The sequence below is a fragment of the Callithrix jacchus genome, chromosome 7 (genome assembly GCF_049354715.1).
Source record: "Callithrix jacchus isolate 240 chromosome 7, calJac240_pri, whole genome shotgun sequence".
In the NCBI taxonomy this organism is placed as follows: Eukaryota; Metazoa; Chordata; class Mammalia; order Primates; family Cebidae; genus Callithrix; species Callithrix jacchus.
Window position 1 is genome coordinate 102,074,572 of NC_133508.1, and position 22,911 is coordinate 102,097,482.

At 41.7% G+C, this 22,911-nt stretch overlaps 1 protein-coding gene across 5 annotated transcripts in view; it reads right to left on the bottom strand.

Moving 5' to 3' along the window:
• The window catches only part of JAK1 (Janus kinase 1), a 255,358-nt gene that overhangs the window by 33,806 nt on the left and 198,641 nt on the right, over positions 1-22,911 (bottom strand). For 4 of the 5 annotated variants that reach the window (XM_035251738.3, XM_009001399.5, XM_035251735.3 and 1 more), the window contains 5 exons: positions 22,176-22,374; positions 11,647-11,770; positions 6,295-6,448; positions 2,296-2,459; positions 61-403 (listed from right to left, as the gene is read on the bottom strand). In XM_035251738.3, the coding sequence (XP_035107629.1) occupies positions 61-403; positions 2,296-2,459; positions 6,295-6,448; positions 11,647-11,770; positions 22,176-22,374 (984 nt within the window). Of the gene's footprint in view, positions 1-60; positions 404-2,295; positions 2,460-6,294; positions 6,449-11,646; positions 11,771-21,173; positions 21,322-22,175; positions 22,375-22,911 lie in introns of those variants that run through there. The other variant, XM_054236372.2, reaches the window with a different exon arrangement.

Genomic DNA, 22,911 nt, shown 5'->3' on the forward strand with positions numbered 1-22,911 from the left:
AAGCACATCCGCCATGTGACACGGGATGTGCTGTTTGAATGACTGCCCACAGCCACTTACATTTGGTTTCTGCCTCCACTGGATTCCAAGATTCCCAGTCACCATCACTTCATAGTACTGAACATTTCCACTGTCATTTGAATAAAACCAATTCATCTCATTTTCTGATGAAATCCGTAACATGGAGGTCTCAAATATTTCAGCACCGTAATGTTTTGTCAAAGTTTCCAAGGTAGCCAGGTATTTCACCTTCAGGTCATGCGTGGACACGCTGCTGTCACAAATGGTCTTGTTGTTAAATTCCTTGAGGAAATCCTTGAAAACATTATTAATCCGCATCCTCGTGAGAAGGTTCCTCTGTCTGATGGACTTGTTCAATGTTTCTGGAATATATCGCTTGTAGCTAAAACAGAGTAGGAAAATACATCTCTTTTCCATGTACAGGTTAGGAGAAAACAGTGTAGAAACAAATCTAAGTCCATGAATCCACATGTTGCCAAATGGAAAAGGGAGATCTACTCTCAGAGGACATTAGATGGAATAGGCACTGAGATAATTATCATAAGGAGATGGAGGTGAACAGAAACTGGGAGAGAAAAGAAAAGCATATGCTCCACAGATTTCTCTAAAATGGGAATTGCTACAAGTACTGCCAAATTTTCTGGGTCATCAAGGCAGGCTGTCTACATTGCTGCTTGCTAGTTTCACCATTCTGTGCACATTAGTACTCACATCTACACAGTTATTAGAATTGAACACCGGTTAGAAAATGGTCTGCAAGGCCAGGTATGGTGGCTCACACCTATAATCCCAGCACTGTGGGAGGCCAAGGTGGGTGGATCACCTGAGGTAGGCAGTTCAAGACCAGCCTGACCAACAAAGAGAAACCCTATCTCTACTAAAAACACAAAATTAGCTGGGTGTGGTGGCGCGTGCCTGTAGTCCCAGCTACTTAGGAGGCTGAGGCAGGAGAATTGCTTGAATCCAGGAGGCGGAGGTTGCAGTGAGCTGAGGTCACGCCACTGCACTCCAGCCTGGTGCCTGGTGACGGAGTGAGACTCTGTCTCAAAAAAAAAAAGAATCAGATATATTATTTAAAAGATTAAAAGTAAGCTGAAAGATTAGTTACCTACCCAGGTGCTAGTGGGCAAGTATCCATAACCAACAGAATCTGAACAAGCTGATATACTGCTAGAACAAGAGTCAATGTTAAGAAGAACCTGAATATCCATGAAACAAAGAAGCAGTCCACTGGGGCCAAACAAATGTGGAGACTGATCTGCTTGTTACTCCCAGGACTGAGACAGCACCTGGTCCGAGGTCATCCCTACTGCATGGAGTGACTTCAGAACAGTGGAAAATTATGAAGTTTAGGGATTATTTTCAACAAATGTTCTAATTTTATTTTAGATTAATGTAATATAATAAAGAGAATTAGAAAAAAGCTGTCATTTTTAAATTTTGCTTATGAAAAAATAAAGAGGAGGTACCCAGAGTGAAGGCCACAGAAAAAAAGAGAAAGCAGCAGTTCAGCATGTATTGACTCAGTCCCTGTATCACTGAGGAGCGAGCTGTGATCTGCTCTAGACTCTGGTCAAGCACAAGGAGAAACAAGCAGCAACCTTATGAGAAGATGTACACTGCCTATCACAATAATACAGCTACAAAATCACCTCTTCAAAATGAGACCATCTTCATCTATGACAATCCTAATAGCCCACTGGTGGGAAAAAAACTATTAGATGTCACAGATGGGCAGAAATTAAATATTCCTTCACTGAGACTTCATCTCAAATGATATTTTAAAGTAAATGCCGTTTTCTTTAAGATATTTAATAGTAGTTGATCAATTCTCACATTAGAATTAACAGTTCTGTAGTGAACTACTACAACACCTTGAGAGTTCAGGCTGGGGATGGGAGTAGCTGCCTGTAGAACTGTATTGAGAAGGATTTTAAGATGGATCCAAAACAAAAGGAAAAAAATGCAGTGATAGATGGCAGTGTCCACCCTGGGCAAGGAAGGGATGGAGAAGGCCTGGGGGTCACTAATTTTATTGGCATCCTCAGTCCAGAAATTTCACCCAAGCACAAATTTCTGAGATTAGCAGCCAACATCCGAAATCAGGACACAATTATAATTATGGTACACATAGTAAACATTCTAAATAAGATCTGGGTTTCATAGAAAGCAAGGGTCAGCCAAACCCCAGCAGTCATTGAGCTGAAATGTTTAAGAACATATAAAAACACCACCATCCTGACAAACAATTCTTCAGCCAGAGAGAAGCTTTACCTGATGTCCTTGGGCAGTTCTGGCAACTGCATCTTCTTCATCATGGCATAGTGCGAGATGGCCAGGACAGCCATCCCCAGACACTCGTTCTCAATATCATGCCCATCCTGCTCGGTCTTGGGGTCTCGAATGGGAGCCAGGCATTTCACCAAATCATACTGTCCCTACGAGCGAAAGGGAGAAAAAACATGAGAGCCCACCCGTTTTTGATCTTAAGAGGAAGGCTCCCCACACAGGGAGGTGCTGCCTAGAAAAGCAGCACAGCAATGAGACAAATCAGATTGAGTTTCTCTAGCATCAAAGCACTTTTTCAACAAAGCTGAGTATGAAGGGGCTCAGGAGATGTTCATTTAACAAACACTGAGCACTATGCTAGATGCTGGTGGACAGTACAAACATATGAAGTCCCTTCATCATAAAAGTGATGCTGACAAACACTGTGTACTAGGCCTGGACTGCGTCAGAGCAAGGGACGGTGACACTGGGCTGAGCTCTGGTCATGCATTAATTCCACAAACGTGCTGAGATGGCCTTGTCTAGGAGCTGGGTTTACAGAGTTGACCAGGCTCTCCCTCCATCCGATGTAGCTCTAGAGAAAAGGGAACATTCCACAGTGCATCATCACCACAGGTACATTTTCCCATATCTGCCGTTCAAGTTTCCCGTAGTGAAATGTATCACCAAAACATACCCCCTCACTGATGGAGTGCACAGAATTCTAAGAACCAAAAGGAACTTTAAACAAAAAACAAAACAAGGCTAACCAGCAGTGCCCAGCCTGGCCTTGTACAGAGTAAAAATGATAATGCCAGTGCCGGCTCCCACTGACTAAACACAGCCTCAGAGCTGCCAGACAGTGCATGGTTCCCTTCTTTAGTCCTTATAACACCTCACAAGGTGGATGTTAACATCATTATCTCCAACAGATGAGGAATCTAAAGCACAGAATGGTAAACAGCCCCCACTCAGTCACTCCTTCATTTGGTAATTACTGAGAACTAATTATGGGCTAGATGTTATTCTAGGACCTAAGGATACAGCAATAAACTAAGCCATGTTCCTGATCTCATGGAGATTCTACTCTAAGGAGAAGAAAAAAATTTAATGAATAGGAGTATCTAATGTCAGGTAGTTACAAAACCCCAAATCGAGAAGAACTGAGTACCCTGGGGGCCCAAGGGCTTAGCAAGTGGTAGGCTGAGATGGAATCTAGACCTGACCAGGACCACTGTTCAATGCTGTGCTACCGCCACACTTGGTCTTCATCAACTAACTTAAAGTACATAGAACTCTAAGGTGTGAGCTCTAACCTTTCTCCAGCTTGGAGCAGGGCAGGCACAAAGCCTGGGAGAAGTGTTCCTGCATATGTGAGAGGTTCTCTTTCCCTGAAGAACTTCAGATTAATGGTTTTTGGTTGGAGGGTTCCCACTGCTCCAGTTTCTCTTCACCACGGGATTTCTTGTTTCTCTCGGGTGAGGAAAGGTCACTGATCAGTTCCACAAACTTCTGAGGAACAACGATCTGTGCCAATAATGTGTGAAGAGTAAAACAAAACCTGAAACTGTCTTGTTGGGCTGTGGTTTTCTGTAAACATTCACTGTACAGCCACCTCAAGTCAATTAATCCTGAGCCTCCAGAAGGTCAGATCTAATGCCATGCTTATTCGTGAAGTATGGCACACACTTCCTTTACACCTCTGCTCCCAAGAAAGGTAAAGAATAAATCTCAGCTATGGATACACAAAACTGAGAAGCTGAATCCAAAAAGAACAATCTGAAAATGGCCAGTTCATTTTATTTCTTTCCACACAGTATCTGCTTGTGGCTGTGCACTGTCTCCTTTCTCTACTATCTCTAAGGCAGTTCTAAGGCATAGATGGAATGGAGATAATGTGCAATCAGTAACCAAAGCCCTACAATGGGATATAACTCTGACACACAGATACAGTGTTATGTGTGTGTGATCTCATATGTAATAGTATATTCTAAGGAAATAATAAACAACATGTACAAGACACCTATGTATGCAGCTATTCACAACAGACTATATAGTAACAGCATAATATGGAAAATGAGAAAAACAGAAAATGTCCAGGAACAGGTGGCTACATTAAATAAATGACAGTTTTTCCTCTGGAGTCCAGTCTCATTACTCAATTTTCTATTTGAAATCTCTACTTGTAAGTTTCACAGGCATCTCTGACAAAGGACTCCTGATTTCTGCCACTTCCCCAGCCTCTTCCCCCAAGACCTTCCCTGTGTGGGGAATGACTCCATTATCAAATCAACCATCACCCAGAACTGAAACTTAGTAATCATCTTTAATTCCTCAAATTCTCTCAGCTTCCACATCCAACTCAACAGCAAATCCTATCAAGTCTATCTTCAAGATGAACAGTAGAGCTAATCATTTTTCTCCACTGCCACTATCGCTACACTAGGCCAAACCAGCATTTTCTCTCCAGGACTACTGCTGCAGACTCTCGGCTTGCATGTGTGGAGTGTACTCTTGGGCCCCACAATCTACTTTCCACATATTACAAGAATCATCATTGACTTGAAACATACATAAAATGAAGGCTTCCAAATGGCTTCCCACCACACTCAGGGTAAAAAGATAACCCCCTTGCCAGCTTCTACAAGGCTCTGCAATCTGTGCCCCCTGCCTCTCCAGACTCACTCCCCACCACCCTCCTCTGGTCTGCAACCACATGGCCTCCCCTTTCAGCTCTCCTGGCCCTCAGGGCCTTCTGCCATTCTGTTCCCTCCACATCAGCTCTTTTCAACTGAGGCTAAGGAGAGAGTTGGCAATGAAGTTATTTTTGGTCACTGCTAGGGAGAGTGTTACTGGCATCTACCAGGTGGAGGGCGGGGGTGCTGCTAAATACCCTACAATGCACAGGGCAGGCCATCGCAGCAAAGAATCATCACGCAGCCCAAAAGGTCAGTAGTGGTCTACATTAAAGAAAATACTCCCCCAACCCCTCTCTCAGAATTGCAGACTCCTTTTTATTCTTCAGGATTCATTATAAATGTTACCTCTAGAGAGACCTTCTCTGATCACGTGATTTAAATTAGGTCTTCCCATTCAAACCCCCCACTCCATATTCTGTATCACAAGCTTCTCCATTCACAGCACTTTCCGTAATTCTTCTGTATTAACTACATATCATTTGATTTGCTTGTTTTCTAACTTGATGTGCATCTGATGCATGCAGAGGCCATGTCTGTCTTATTCACTCCAGTATCTCCAGCACCTTAGCAAGTTTAAGTTCTGAGGCAAGTAGTACACAAACATCCAGTAAATATTTGTTGAAAAAAATGAATTGTTGCAAAGTCATTAAAACAATAAAGATCAATATTTTAATTGACATTTGAAGGACAAGCAATAAAAAAAAATCAGATGAACAGAAAAGCAGTTTATAAAACAATATGAACCATAAAATATTTTCAAAATCTACATAGTATCTAAATTTGCATGTTGAAATCAGGAAGCACACGTCAAAAATCTTAGTAATCTCAGAGTAAATGTAATTTCAGGTGATTCTAACTTCTCTTTTGGTTTTTTCCTAGTGTCTCATGTTTCTACCCTACCACCCGTGACTCAGTGGCAATCTCCTTCCTCCCTGAGTGTTACTACAGCTGCAGAGAAGTGCCTTCTTCAGCCCTGTGGAATTACATCTTTCAATTACAGCTTCCCTCTGACCTCTGCATACAAGGCAATACGGATGGAAAATAAAATGGCAGGAGGTGGGGAAAAAAGGAATAGAAAAGAAGGGAAGCCTGGAAAGTCCACAAGCTGAATAACCAGCCTCTTGGAATGCTGAAATGCAGCCTTTTGGCTCCTCACTTGGGGCAAGTCCAGGTGTGGCAAGAGCTTCCCCAGAACAGGCCATAAAGCACCCTAGCACCATCAAGTTCACTTGTATCAGGGAATCTGAGCTCTGCATTGCCTTTCCCACCCCACAAACTCCAGCTTCTCTGGGCCCAAACTTCCTACCTGAGCAAACAGATACTCCAGTGAACTGGCATCAAGGAGAGGGGTTGCATCTGGAACCTTCTTTTTCTCGTAGCCATTTTTCTGCTTCTTTGGAGAATGACGCCACACTGACTGCTCATTGTCATTGGTTCCATGCCAATTGGTGAAATAGAACCTGGAAGGCAGGAAAATGAATGTCAGTGTGGCAAAGGGGACCTGGATGTGAGCAGGGCATCCTGGTTCACCTACAGTGGTCAATGCCGGAGGCTGAAATGCCCTGAGAAGCAGGCAGACAACCCTTCCCCTTGCAGCCCCTCACCATCTATCAAGTCCTTTTCTTTCCTTCTTACTACCACTGTGTGAGAAATCACTTACTCTATGACTTAGGGAGCTACAGTGACTTCCTAAAGATCACAAAAACAGCTCCCCTAACTTCTCACTATGCTTCCAGAATAGGAAAACATCTGCTGACTTGAACTCCATGCTGGCCAAAGCTCCTTACACCCATACCATCAGCTGCACTGCTAAGCCCATTCTACCCTAAACCCAAGACCGATTTTATTCACATTTTAACATGCCTGCAATTTATTTTCATCATGCAATCAATACGTACAGCTTACACAGCAGTGTTGCCTACTTCCCAGACTGCTGCTATCAAATTGATGGTGTACCTTACACAACGAACAGGGTTTTAAAAGAAAACCACCCAAATACCACCACAGGCATCAATTGCAATGTCATGAAACGAGTTAACAACAAGCACTTTACATATATCATGTTATTTAATCCTCACAGCAACGCTGCAAGGTAGGTTTCATTGTTCCCATCTTACAGATGAGGAAAACTGAGATTCCTAGCATCACCAAGTTCACCTGAACCACAGTATCTGAGCTCTACATGCCTCTCCCACTCCACAAATTCCAGCTTCTCCAGGGAGTTGGAGAAGCTAAAACTACAAAAGTCTATTCTCTAACTACTACAGTTGGCCCCTGAACAACATGGGTTTGAACTGCACAAGTCTACTCACACGCAGATTTTTTTTCAGTAAGTATATTGAACATTTTTTTGGAGATTTGCAACAGTTTGGAAAAACTGATGAACTGTGTAGCACAGAAATACTTTTTTAAATTTCAGAAAAAGTCAGGTATGTCATGAATGTAGAAAATATATACAGGTACCAGTCTATTAGTCTATTTATATGTTAACTGTTTATGTTATTGGTAAGGCTTCCAGTCAACAGTAGGCTATTGGTAAGGCTTCCAGTCAACAGTAGGCTATTGTTAGTAGCTATGTTTTAGAGGGTCAAAAGTTATATATGGATTGTCAATTACACAGAGGCTTGGTGCCCCTAATCCTACCCTCCATATATAACTTCTGCTGTCACCAGTAAGAAAAACACAATGAGTTCTGGAATGTGTGGAAGTAACTGAGCCAAGGCAGCCCAGGCCATCACTAGGCTATAGACTCAGTGGGTACCTACATCTCTTTCCCTTGACTTGCCCATGAACTAACGAGAAAACAACCAAATACAACTCCCTCTCTCCCTGCAAATGCTGTTGCTACACTTCAACATCTGTCACTGTGCTATATTTGCAGAGCCTAAGACATACCAGGCCCCAAGTTAGGGCCTGGGATGCAGAGGGTTCTCAGTCATGTTTCTCACATTCTGCGAGTTCCTGTCTCTGGGAACAGTCAGTCAGGTCCAGCAGCAACTATACAGCAACACATAATGGGGCATGCGTTGGAACAGAATCATTAAATGCCAGCTATAGAGCCTGGGCCATGCAAAGCAGGCAAAGCAAAGAACGAAAGCCAAGCACATATGAGGCACACTCTCCCAGGAGGGACGCCCCATGGAAGATAGATGGAAACGGAAGAGGCAGAGAGAAGCAGATCCCTATGGCATTATCTGAGCGTTATGGCATTATCACAGCCATGAGCTGTGCAGAAGCAGAGGCTGCAGCTGTCTCGTTCACCACTGAATCCCGGTGCCTGGTATCTACCAGCTGTTGAACACATGCTTGATAGATAAAAGATAAATAAACTCAGGGAGTAGCAATTAACATGGAAAGGATAAACAAAGAAGTTACTTTTAAGGTAAAAATCAATATTTTTGTAATCTTATATAGCCCAACATCCTTGTTACTTATGAAAGTGACTATGAATTTGACTGTGTCTCTCTCACACACAGAAAGACCACACATCTACAGAGCCATGTGCAGCCTGAGCCACGTCAGGCCTGTGAAGATGGTAGACTGTTCCCTTACCCTCCACATGTGTGAGGGGGACCACATGCTGGCGACAGCGGAAAGCTAAGGCTATCAGCTGGTGGGGAGGCTGCCACCTATGCTGTACCCAGGCCTGGCACTGCTCTTCAAGGGTAGAACAGAGCACGTGCCCAGGAGAACTTAGCTGCCATCCTCTCGCCCGGATAAGCAGGAAGGAAGGAGTGAACCAGATACAAAGGTTCAAAGAGGGGTTCTGACAGAATGGCCAAGAGGAGAGGTGAATTCTGTTTGATGGCGGAGAAAGGCAGTGATAAGAGAATGAGAAATAGGTACAGTATGCAAAGTTTTCTGAGATAAGGAAAGAAAAGGATCCTGAGGATGAAGGGTGTTGTCCAAGACAGAAGAGTCTCTGGAAAGGAGCCAAGGAGAGAGACAGGTCACCCTCCACTGCCAGGGAAGATGCAGGAGGGGAAAAAGGCAGATGTCCCTGGAGTTAACTGTTCCCTCAGCCAACCGAGCTATGGCCGCCTTCTTCCACATCCTACTGAGTCTCTGTGAAGAACAGTCCTTGGACCTGATGAGGACCCAACAAACTCCCTCTGGACAGAACACAATCTTCAATCCAGTCTGAACAAGGACATTCTTCCAGGCTGCTGAGAGCCCTGTGGGACCATCTTTGGCTTGGAAGCCTAGGTCAGATACTCAGACACCACAGGCTGAGGAGACCAAACATAATGTGTAGCTTCTCCATTAGAACAAAGGCTAATAGTAAACAGAAGATCAGGGAGCCTAAAATAAGGCTGACAGATTTCTCTTTAATAAGATGTCGAAACTTTAAATCTATGACTACTGAAATCAGCACCGTCCTTTATCACAAATAAGACGAAGTGAAGATACACTGAAGACAGAAATTCTACACACCTTTTTAAAATTAATTATCAAAGTACTCATCAAACCTGGTAAACACAAATTCCAGATACTATAGCATGGCAATGGAAAAAATATTTTAAATGACATTAATAAATACAGAATGATACCTGCTTATATTCCTTTTCAGAATGATGTGGGGGAACAAAGCAGGAAGAAAGGAGAAAGAAACAAAAAGACAAATAGACATTTATCAAAGATACACACTGCAAGTTTTTGAGAAAATTATGTACAGATAACTGCATGTTTTATGTGCAGATATTATACACAACAAATTCTCTTTAGGCCTCTACAGAATTTTTTAATGGACAGTGAAATTCAATTGGTTAAAAAAGCAAGAAAATATTTTTTGAAAAGGAATACAGAATATGATTGTCTATACTAAGATACATTATAAAACAACAACTACCAAAAGCATTATCTAAACACAGAAAACCGTAATTGAAATACAAGAATGTTTCCTAAAGTAGAGCTGGTATTCCACTGAAATAACCACCAACATTTATTTTCATTTACACCTTCTTTAGTGGTAAGATTATGAGGTTTCAAAATTTTTGTAGCTTGTCATCATGCAAATGTTTTAGTTTAGGGTGGTTATTTTTTTTTCCAAGTTCAAAGAGCCTGTGGTAACAAAGCAATATCCTGTTGAAGCACAATGTCGGGTACAGAGTCAAGGTGCTAAAAGTGAAGCAACCTTGCACTTCCAGGGAGCTAACAGAAACAGGGAACAGGCAAAGACAGCCTTTAATTGCCAGGCAGTCATACAATCAACTAAGATTAATGCCTCAAAGAGAACTGTAAAGCTAGTAACACGATTCACTAGGCATAATTTTGGTTAATTCACTTCCCTTTTCTGAGTATTAGTTTTTCCACTGGAAAAAAAAAATGAGAGTTGAATTAGATAACTTAGGTCTTTTCCAAGTCCTAAAAGCTACCACGCTAAACTCTGAGCTGAGTGCAGAAACCTAGAGGGAAAGGATTAGAACCCAGTGACATATCCTTTCAGACTTCAAACTGCAACAACCCATTTCAATGCTGATCACACAGTCAATCCATCCCCAGGCCACAAAAAGCAAAATTACACTTGGAAAAACAAAGTCAAAAGCCAGGAGGCTCAGTTGGGACCTGAAATCTCCAGGGATCACAACTTTCCTCTCCAAGTGAGACTCTGGTTAAGTACAGAAAGAAGAGAAAAAGTCAGCCGTAGGATGATTATCAAAGAAAGATCTGGTTCAGTGTCAACAGAGAAAAACATCCCAGTCATTCTGGAATGGTGACAGCTCTACCAAATTCTCCCAAAAACAGCAGCTATGATACTGTGAAGAGCCTCTGAGATTCCAGAGGGCTTTTCTAGCAGATCCCTGCATTCTCTCAGCATCTGGGCTAACCTACTGATTTAATACCTATGTAAGTTAACCTGCTTTTCAAAAAGGATCCACCCTATTTATAATCTCCACTGTTAAACACACGTTAACTTCTGCTTGACAAGTATCTAACTAACATAGTTTCTGTTCTAGTTACTGAACAAATATGCTTACAAACTCAGGAAACTACAGCTATTGAAGTACTGACTGATATACTGTGACATTTTGCAAAGTGTGCAATATGGGAGAAAAGGTAAGTACCCATCAGAAGAAAAATTACAGCTCCATAGCCAAAAATCCTCAAGGAGTAGTCAAAACATCCACTCCTAGAGAACAAGACCAACCTAGAATTTCTAGTTACCACTTCAGGAAATGTTTCTCAAGGTTTTTAGTTTAGTAAGAAAAGTATTTTATGTCATGACCTATTACATTTATATATTACATATCTCCAAAGTTAAAAAAAATAAATTTTTAGGTTATGTATACATGCTGATATTACCTATTCTCCCCTGTTCCTTTTTGTTTCTTAAATTCTGGTCACTAGCCACTAAATTAAATTCATAACTATATTATCCATTTGAAAAACTCTGCCGTTAAGACACTAATTCTATTCAAAATATCCTCTGCATTATAAAGATTTCTTTTCTAAAATGTGGCAGAGGAAGGTAACCAAACTCATTTTGAATTGTATTCCAAATACTCAAGAAGTTCTTTCTCATATCAAGCAAACACACAAGTTACAAATTACAAAAATGACTACAATACTTCTTCGTAAGTGACTCAGGGCCCCAAGATGACCAGCATCCCTCAGTGCAGAGGGAGCCAGGCAGGTACCAGGTGAGTACTTCCCATACCTCATCCTGTAGTGGAGCCGGAGGGACATCTTGTCATCGACAGTGATGGTGTGATTTGGAGCATACCAGAGCTTGGTGTTCTCATCATACAAGGCAAAGAGATTGTGACAAAGAGGAGAGATACCTGAGGAAAAGTAAAAGAATGCATTAGAAAATTAAAGGCAGACACATTTGGCCATCTGTTTCTAAACCCGACATCTACAAAGATAAGGAACTCTCTCATCCACAAAGATTTGGGCCATTCATGTCCTCTTGGGGCAAAAAGACTTCCAACCAGGTTCAGTCAGGCAGTTCTGATCACAGTCATCAAGAGCTATGAATCCCCAGGAATATGCACTGTAGCTCCTGGCAATCCAAATTCAAATCATTTAAAAATAAAACTCTGATGATATTTCTCATTACAGGTATCTGTGACAGAGTCTTATCAAATCCAACTTTAAAAAAATTATCTGAGAGGTCCACAGATGCCACCTGATGTGCACTTTGCTAATCAGAAACACTCTGGGAGTTGGAGAAATCTTCCATCTGCTTCCTGCAGAAAGCACTTAAACAATTCTAATACACTGTGATTATATATTAAACATGCAAACAAGTACCTGGCAGTATTATGCAAAATGCATATTAGAATAAATAATGACCAAAGTGATTTTTGTCAGTGATTAAACTCTATTACCATTAATAATAAATATACTTAAGTACTCTGTATGATTATCACAAATATTTTTTATTAGTAGCCAACTAGCAAGAAGATATATGGCTTGACAAAGCTGACCCAACAGTGCTCCCCTACCTCTCCACTCCACCAGTGGCCTCCGTCAATCTGAAAACGATAGGGAAGACCAGGGAGATTATGAAGTCACCCACTTCTATGCCTGTGGTTAAAATTTTATGAACCTGTAACATAAGCAGGTTGGGGGGAGAATGACTGCCAATTATCAGTTATTACTGATATTTTGATAAGCAGCCAGGCCTCAAACTAAGATAAGATAAATTTAAATGACAAAAAACCTAGAAGAATATGAGGTAACAGGTACTTGTTTCCCAAATCGGACCTCTGCAGTAAGACTGACGCTGACAGGGTCCTTCCCTGGCCCCACCCACCCAGAAAAGAACTCTCCAAAGCAGACATTGATTTAAGAAGCTACAGATGATCCAAGATGGCCGATTAGGAGCAGCTCAGGATTGCAGCATTTCCAGATGGATTTTTATTGCCCACAGACCAAGAGATTCCCAAACGGAGAAGCCCCACGGGTCGCCAGGGCAGCTGTTTTAGCCAGCGTGGCTGTTTTGCTGGCGCCCTAGAGTGGCGGTTCTCCGCAGATAATACACAGGTCTGGGTGCCGTTTTAGCTGGCAATGGGAGCTCCTGGGAGACAGAGTTGCCCATTCAACTGATTAAAAAGGGGACTGAAACAGGGAGCCAGGCCAGGAGATTCCTGGGCAAAAATGCGCCACAAATCTCAGCGCAGCTATTTCAGCTGGCACAGTGGGTTGCCACACGGGTAATCACACAGATCCCGGCACCTTTTCAACAGGTGACTGGAACACCTGGAAGACAGAGTTGACAGTTCAATTTAAAAAAAAGGGGGCGGGGGGCTCTGAGGCAGGAAGCCAGGTGATCAGGCTCAGCTGGTCCCACCCCCACAAACAAAACAGCAATTGGAAATGCTTTGGATTGAGAGTTTTACAGCCAGCACAGCTGAACCCGGGACAGTCCAGCTCTGTGGGAGAGGTGAGTCCACTATTACCGAGGCAGTCCACCACTACGGAGGTAGTTTGCCATTGCTGAGGCAGCCCACCATTACAGAGAGAGTCCGCCATTATAGAGGTGGGCTGCCACTGCTGAGGCAGTTCTGACTATACCCGTATAAACAGGACTGCAGGGAAGTTCACATGGCAACTGGGCGGAGCCCACAGCAGCTCAGCAAAGCTTCTGCAGGCAGACAGTGACTAGGCTGCCTTCTTGCTGGGCAGGGCAGCCATGAAAACCGGCAGCAGTACCAGAGAAACTCATAAATAAAGTCCTAACTCCCAGGGACAGAGCACCTGGGGGAAAAAAAAGGTGCAGGTTTATGAGTTCTGCTGCAACAGACTTAAACGTACCTGCCCAGAAGCTCTGAATAAACAACAGAGCTCTCAGCTCAGCACTTGAGCTCCTATAAAAGACAGACTGTCTTCTCAAGCAGTTCCCTGACCCCCATATATCCAAAGAGTCACCGCATAAAGGAGAGCTCAGACTGACATCTGGTGGGTATCCTTCTGGGACAAATATAGCAGGAGAAGAAACTGTCAGTAACCCTTACTGTTCTGCAGCTGCTGCAGGTGATCCCCAGGCAAGCAGGGCCTGGAGTGGACCTCAGCAGTCCTACAGCAGAGGGGCCAGATTGTTAGAAGGAAAACTAAGAAACAGAAAGAAATAACATCATCATCAACAAACTGGACATCCACTCAGAGACCCAATCTGAAAATCAACAACTAAAACGATGACAGGTGGATAAATCCACAAAGATGGGAAGAAACCAGCACAAAAAGGATGAAAACACCCAAAACCACAATGCCTCTCCTCCTCCAAGGGATCACAATTCCTCACCAGCAAGGGAACAACGCTGGATGGAGAATGAGTGTGATGAATTGCCAGAAACAGGCTTCAGAAGGTGGGTAATAAGAAACTTCTCTGAGCTAAAAGAACATGTTTTAACCCAATGCAAAGAAACAAAGAACTTTGAAAAATGATTTGACGAAATGCTAACGAGAATAAACAACTTACAGAGGAATATAAGTGAATAGATGGAGCTGAAAAACACAACACAAGAACTTCACGAAGCATATAGAAGTTTCAACAGCCTAAACGACAAAGAAAAAGAAAGGATATCAGATGTTGAAAATCAACTCAATGAAATAAAATGAGAAGGCAAGATTAGAGAAAAAAGGATAAAAACAAATGAACAAAGTCTCCAAGAAACATGGGACTATGTGAACAGACCTAATCTACGTTTGATAGGTGTACCTGAATGTGACAGAGAGAATGAATCCAAGCTGGAAAATACTCTTCAGGATATTATCCAGGAAAACTTCCCAAACCTAGCAAGGCAGGTCAATATTCAAGTCCAGGAAATACAGAGAACACCACAAAGATATTCCTCAAGAAGAGCAAACCCAAGGCACATAATCGTCAGATTCACCAGGGTTGAAATGAAGGAGAAAATGCTAAGGGCAGCCAGAAAGAAAGGTCAGGTTACCCACAAATGGAAGCCTATCAGACTCACAGTGGAGCTCTCAGCAGAAACCCAACAAGCCAGAAGAGAGTGGGGGCCAATATTCAACATCCTTAAAGAACTTTCAACCCAGAATTTCATATCCCACCAAACTAAGTTTCATAAGTGAAGGAAAAATAAAATCCTTTATGAACAAGCAATTACTCAGAGATTTCATCACCACCAGGCCTCCTTTACAAGAGCTCCTGAAAGAGGCACTACACATAAAAAGGAACAACCAGTACCAGGCACTCCAAAAACATACCAAATGATAAAGAGCATCTACACAATGAAGAAACTGCATCAACTAACGGGCAAAACAGCCAGCTAGCATCAAAATGGCAGGATCAAATTCACACATAACAATATTAACCTTAAATGTACATGGGCTAAATGCCGCAATCAAAAGACACAGACTGGCAAATTGGATAAAAAGCCAAAACCCATCGGTGTGCTGTATCCCAAAAACCCATATCACATGCAAGGATACACATAGGCTCAAAATAAAGAGATGGAGGAAGATTTACCAAGCAAATGGAGAGCAAAAAAAAGCAGGAGTTGCAATCCTAATCTCTGACAAAATAGACTTTAAACCAACAAAGATCAAAAGAGACAAAGAAGGACATTACATAATGGCAAAAGGATCAATGCAACAAGAAAAGCTAACAATCCTAAATATATATGCACCCAATAGAGGAGCACCCAGATACATAAGGCAAGTTTTTAATGACTTACAAAGAGACTTAGACTCCCACACAAAAATAGTGGGAGACTTTAACACCCCATTGTCAATATTAGACAGATCAACAAGACAGAAAATTAACAAGGATATCCAGGATTTGAACTCAGACCTTGAACAAGCAAACCTAATAGACATTTCCAGACTCTCCACCCCAAATCCACAGAATATACATTCTTCTCAGCACGACATCACACCTACTCTAAAACTGACCACATACTTGGAAGTAAACCACTCCTCCGCAAATGCAAAAGAACAGAAATAATAAGAAACAGTCTCTCAGACCACAGCGTAATCAAGTTAGAACTCAGAATTCAAAAACGAACTCAGAACTGCACAGCTTCATGGAAACTGAACAACTAACTGGCTCTTGAATGTTGACTGGATAAACAATGAAATGAAGGCAGAAATAAAGATGTTCTTCGAAACCAACGAGAATGAAGACACAACACACCAGAATCTCTGGGACACATTTAAAGCAGTCTCTAGAGGAAAATATATAGCAATGAATGCCCACATGAGAAGCAAGGAGAGATCTAAAATCGACACCCTATCATCAGACTTGAAGAAGACTAAGGAGCAAGATCAAAAAAACTCAAAACGTAGCAGAAGACAAGAAATAACTAAGATCACAGCAGAACTGAAGGAGATAGAGACATAAAAAACCCTTCAAAAACTCAGTAAGTCCAGGAGCTGGTATTTCAAAAAGATCAACAAAACAGAACACAATCCAGAATAATAAAAAAGAAAAGAGAGAATAATCACATAGATGCAATAAAAAACAATAAAGGGGATATTACCACAGAGCCCACAGAAATACAAACCATCATCAGAGATTATTACAAACAACTCTATGCACAAAACTAGTAAAACTGGAAGAAATGGATAAATTCCTGGACACTTGCATCCTCCCAAGCCTAAACCAGGAAGAAGTTGAAACTATGAATAGACCAATAACAAGATCTGAAGTTGAGGCAGCAATTAAGAGCCTACTACACAAAAAGCCCAGGTCCAATCGGTTCACAACCAAATTCTGCCAGACATACAAAGAGGAGCTGGTACCACTCCTTATGAAACTATTCCAAACAATCCAAAAAGAGAGAATCCTTCCCAAATCATTTTATGAGACCAACATCATCCTGATACCAAAACCCAGCAGAGACTCAGCAAGAAAAAGAAAACTTCAGGCCAATATCCATGATGAACACAGATGCAAAAATCTTCAATAAAATAGTGGCAAACTGATTGCAACAGCACATCAAAAAGCTTATCCACCATGATCAAGCAGGCTTCATCCCAGGGATGCAAGGCTGGTTCAACATACACAAGTCAGTAAACATGATTCACCACATAAACAGAACCAAAGACAAAAACATGATTATCTCAATAGATGCAGAGAAGGCCTCTGACAAAATTCAACAGGCTTTAAGCTAAAAACCCTCAATAAACTAGGTATTGACGGAACCTATCTCAAAATAATAAAAGTTATTTGCGACAAACCCACAGCCAATATCATACTGAATGGTCAAAACCTGGAAGCATTCCCTTTGAAATCTGGCACTAGACAAGCATGCCCTCTCTCACCACTCCTATTCAATATAGTATTGGAAGTTCTACCCAGAGCAATCAGGCAAGAAAAAGAAATAAAGGGTATTCAAACAGAAAAGGAGGAAGTCAAATTGTCTCTCTTTGCAGATGACATGATTGTGTATCTAGAAGACCCCATCGTCTCAGCCTGAAATCTCCTGAAACTGATAAGCAACTTCAGCAAAGTCTCAGGATACAAAATCAGTGTGCAAAAATCACAAGCATTCCTGTACACCAATAATAGACTTAAAGAGAGCCAAATCAAGAACAAACTGCCATTCACAATAGCTACAAAGAGAATAAAATACCTAGGAATACAACTAACAAGGAATGTAAAGGACTCCTTCAAGGAGAACTAGAAACCACTGCTCAATGAAATAAGAGAGGACACAAACAGATGGAGAAACATTCCATGTTCATGGTTAGGAAGAATCAGTATCGTGAAAATAGCCATACTGCCCAAAGTAATTTACAGATTCAACGCTATTGCCATCAAGCTACCAATGACCTTCTTCACAGAACTGGAAAAAAATACCTTAAACTTCATATTGAACCAAAAGAGAGATGGCATAGCCAAGTCAATTCTAAGCAAAAAGAACAAAGCGGGAGGCATCACACTACCAGATTTCAAACTATACTACAAGGCTACAGTAATCAAAACAGAATGATACTGGCACCAAAACAGAGATATAGACCAATGGAACAGAACAGAGGCCTCGGAGTCAACACAACACATCTACAACCATCCGATCTTTGACAAACCTAACAAAAACAAGCAATGGGGAAAGGAGTTCCTGTTTAATAAATGGTGTTAGGAAAACTGGCTAGCCGTGTGCAGAAAGCAAAAACTGGACCCCTTCCTGACACCTTACACTAAAATTAACTCCAGATGGATTAAAGACTTGAACGTAAGACTTAACACCATAAAAACCCTAGAAGAAAATCTAGGCAAAACCATTCAGGACATAGGCATAGGCAAGGACTTCATGACCAAAACCCCAAAAGCACTGGCAGCAAAAGCCAAAAGAGACAAATGGGACCTAATCAAACTCCACAGCTTCTGTACAGCAAAAGAAACAGTCATTAGAGTGAATCAGTAACCAACAGAATAGGAAAGAATTGTTGCAATCTGCCCATCTGACAAAGGGCTGATATCCAGAATCTACAAAGAACTAAAACAGATATACAAGAAAAAAACAATCCCATTCGAAAGTGGGTGAAGCATATGAACAGACGCTTTTCAAAAGAGGACATATATGAGGCCAACAAACATATGAAAAAATGCTCATCATCACTGGTCATTACAGAAACGCAAATCAAAACCACACTGAGATACCATCTCACGCCAGTTAGAATGGCTATCATTAAAAAACTGGGAGACAGCAGATGCTGGAGAGGATGTGGAGAAATAGGAACACTCTTACACAGTTGGTGGGAATGTAAATTAGTTCAACCATTGTGGAAGACAGTGTGGCGATTCCTCAAGGACCTAGAACTAGAAAGTCCATTTGACCCAGCAATCCCACTATTGGGTATATATCCAAAGAACTATAAATCATTCTACTATAAAGACACATGCACACATATGTTCACTGCAGCCCTGTTTACAATAGCAAAGACCTGGAACCAACCCAAATGCCCATCAATGATAGAATGGACAAAGAAAATGTGTTACATATACATCATGGAATACTACGCAGCCATAAAAAACGATGAGTTCATGTCCCCCGTAGGGACTTGGATGAATCTGGAAACCATCATTCTCAGCAAACTGACCCAAGAACTGAAAGCCAAGCACCGTATGTTCTCACTCATAGGTGGGTGTTGAACAATGAGACCACGTGAACTCAGGGAGAGGAGCATCACTCACAGGGGACAGTTGGGGGCAGTGGGGGAGAGACAATGGGGGGATGGGGAGAGAGGGAAGGGTGGGGAGGGATAACATGAAAAGAAATGCCAGATATAGTATGCACCTAAAGTAAAATAAATAAATTATAAAAAAGGAACCCGGAAGCCAAATGACTATATGTCAGTGATGTTGCTGAAAGCATGCCTCACTGAAGGGGAGGTGGGGGCTACTGATAAAGAACTGAGTAGTAAAACAATAACACTAACATTTACTGAGGGTTGTCAGGCATCAGGCTAACAGACTCTAAATTTATTATCTTGGGTGGGCAAGGTGACTCATGTTTATAACCTCAGCATTTTGGGAGCCCCAGGCGGGCGAATCACTTGAAGTCAGGAGTTTGAGACCAGCCTGGCCAATATGGTAAATTCCCGTAGCCAGGCATGGTGGTGCGCACCTATAATCCCAGCTACTCGGGAGGCTGAGGCAGGAGAATCACTTGGACTTAGGAGGCAGAGGTTGCAGTGAGCCAAGATCGTGCCACTGCACTCCTGGGTGACAAAGCAAGACTCTGTCATTCATTCATTCATTCATTCCTAAATAAATAAATTTCTTTTTTGACTGGGCGTGGTGGCTCACACCTGTAATACCAACACTTTTGGAGGCTAAGGCAGAAGGATCACTTGAAGTCAAGAGTTGGACACCAGCTTGGGCAACATATCAAGACCTTGTCTTAGTAAATAATAAAAATGACCAGACATGGTGGCACACAGCTGCAGTCCTAGTTACTTGGGAGGCTAAGCCCAGAGGATGCTTTGAGCCCAGGAGGTCACAGCTATAGTGAGCTATGGTGTAACCACTGCATTCCAGTTGAGGGGACACAGCAAGACCCCATCTCTAAAAATAATAAAATTTTAAATTAAAAAAATGTATTACCCTTTAATCCTCCTGATACCTAAGGAGGTAAATGTTGTTTTTACCATTTTGCAGATGAAGAATCTGTGGTCTCCTGAGATTTAGTCTGGTTCAGGATTACTCATCTAGTAAACTGCGGAGCTGAGAATCAAACCAAGACAAAGCTACTGAAGGGATGAAGCAATAAGAGCTAGAAGAACAAAACTTTACCCCACAGAGATGAAAAACAGGACAGAAAACAATACTGCCCTCAAACATCACTTTCTATAGTAACAGTGAGAGCTACAAGAATCTGTGGCGTTCAGTATGTATTTTTGAAATTACTGAGCTTCTGCAATATTCCACTGAGCCAGTTACAGCAGAGGCACACTCATCTTCTATAAACTAGGCTAGAAACCAACACCCCCAACTGGCTGACCCTGAGCCCAGAGTTACAGGAGGTCCAGCGACTGTGTCCATCCTCAGACTCACAGGCTCTCTCCTCTCATCTCCTTCCCAGCAGCTCCTCTGTCCCTCATTAACTGCAGCCCAATGACTCTGCAAAAATGGCCCTTGCTTACAAACTGAGTGGTTTATACCTGCTGTGCTGATGGCAAGAAGCTTGGCGAAGAGAATAAACACTATAAACCAAATCTCGAGGGGAAAGGGAGAAAACATAAAAACAAAGCTTTAAAAAAATACTTTAGAACCACTGATTTACATCTAGGTGTTCTGCTAATTACAAATACATTTAAAGCTGCTGTCTAAAGATGGTTATTTGTACAAGTTGCTGCCTAGTCAAAATAACTTCACAGTATTACTACATTTTCCCATGAATAATCTATACCTCAGCCCATTTTTATCCTGTGTCAGGTTTAGTTAGTAAGAGCCTACTATACTCTTCCCTATAACATGAGCCTCTCTTTTATTGAAACTATTGTATGTGAAGCATTTTACACAGAAAGACATATATCAGAAAGAAAATAGTTTCTTAACAAGCCAAATTACTAACAAGATAAGTAATTAAATAAAATTAAATTAAGTAATTAATTAAAATAACCATCCTATCCCCTCAGAGCTGTTCTGAGGGTTAAAGGTGGTGTAAGTAAAGCAGGGATCAGGCTGTTTGGCATCATAACTGGCTACTTCATCATCATAAAAATGAGTTGATTGAACCTTTTTAAAAGGTCTCGTTGTTCAACACCCACCTATGAGTGAGAACATACGGTGCTTGGCTTTCAGTTCTTGGGTCAGTTTGCTGAGAATGATGGTTTCCAGATTCATCCAAGTCCCTACGGAGGACATGAACTCATGGTTTTTTATGGCTGCGTAGTATTCCATGATGTATATGTAAAATATAATTTACAAACTGTAAAATTCACCCATTTTAAGTGTACAGTTCAACAGATACTAATGTATTTACTGCATTGTACAACCATCATCACAATCCAAGTGGATTAGATCTGCGATTTAACTTTTAATTTCTATGATTTAACTTTATTGTCATTTAAAATTAGGCAAGCAAAAACTGCCAATGTCCTCCGGTTCAAAGGATGAAAGGGACTTTGGTTTCCCACCTTCTGAGGGCAACAGGCTAACTTTAAGTAAGACAACCCTCACTTGAAAGGAGAAAAAAAAGCTTGTGTTGTTGAGAGCCTGTTGTCCTTTTCACAACTTGGCAACTTGACTAAGCTACAAAGCAACACTCAGCTTCTCACTTCAACTCAGCACCACGCATGGGAGGGCAAGTCATGGCAGCAGCAGGAGAGAGAAATTTTTTAGAAGTTTCAAATAATTATTAAGATACTGAGAGATGCTACTTGCTGAGCAGGGACTTAGTCCCAGGTGCCTTACAAAGCATCTCATCTAGTGCTGATGTTATTCCAACTGTACAGATGTGGGGAAAAGGAGAACTGAGCCTGAATCCATAGAAGTCAAGCAACATCCCCTGGTATTTTATAGTTCATTAGTGACAGAGCAGAAAGAAGCCACACCACAGATGAAGAAAGTGAAAAGTGAAACCCTCAGAATTAGAATCACTGGCATAAGGTCATGTGCAAGTGGCAGTGGCAGAGGCCGGGAGAAATCTCTGACTCTAGAGTCCACAACTTTTTCTGCTCCGCAGAGCTACAAGGGGCAGAGACTCCCAGATCTTATTCTGAACTAGTATGTTGGTGAAACCCCAGCCCTGGGCAGCTGCCAGTACTCACGGCATGCCTGTGCAGCCCTGATGCACAGCTCCTCTGCTGTGTACTCTCCACTGCCCAGCCGGAGGGGCTCCCTGTCCGACAGATAGAAGATCACTTCCACCCCTGGCTCAGGGGCCTCCAGGTTCACCTCAGTCTTCTTGGAGCTCCTCATTTTAGCACAGAAAGCCATGGCATTGCAGTCCTCTTTTATATTTAGATACTGTTATGGAAGGAAAACAAGACTATGTGATCATTCTATGTGGTAAAAGTTCTTATGACAAAAGGGAGTGTTCTGAAGGTAAAAAAGCAGAAATATTTGGTGTTAGTGTTGGGTAAGTACCTCTCCCCTGCCCCTTCCCTTCCTGGAAACCAAACATGTCAGATTTTATGAGAGATGAAACCATGGAAAATAATTAACTATGCATACTAACTAATGAATTGTAATTAAATATTTTGGAAAATATGGTCAGATCATTATTTTCAAAAATCAGAATAATTTTAGATATGGCCTGAATTTATTTTCTGTTTGTACACAAGTTGTAACTTAAAAATGTGGCCCATTCTGGAACCAACGATGTTAAAGGACTGGTTATTATTACTAATTCTGCTGCTATTTCTATGGAATCACATAAGCTTTGAACGGACTTATGCAAGAATCAACAGTTTAATTTCATGTCCATCTCCCACTAAACAGCAAGCTTGGTGAGGCCATGAACGATATCTTACTCTCTTCACATCGCCACCTTAGACAGTACAC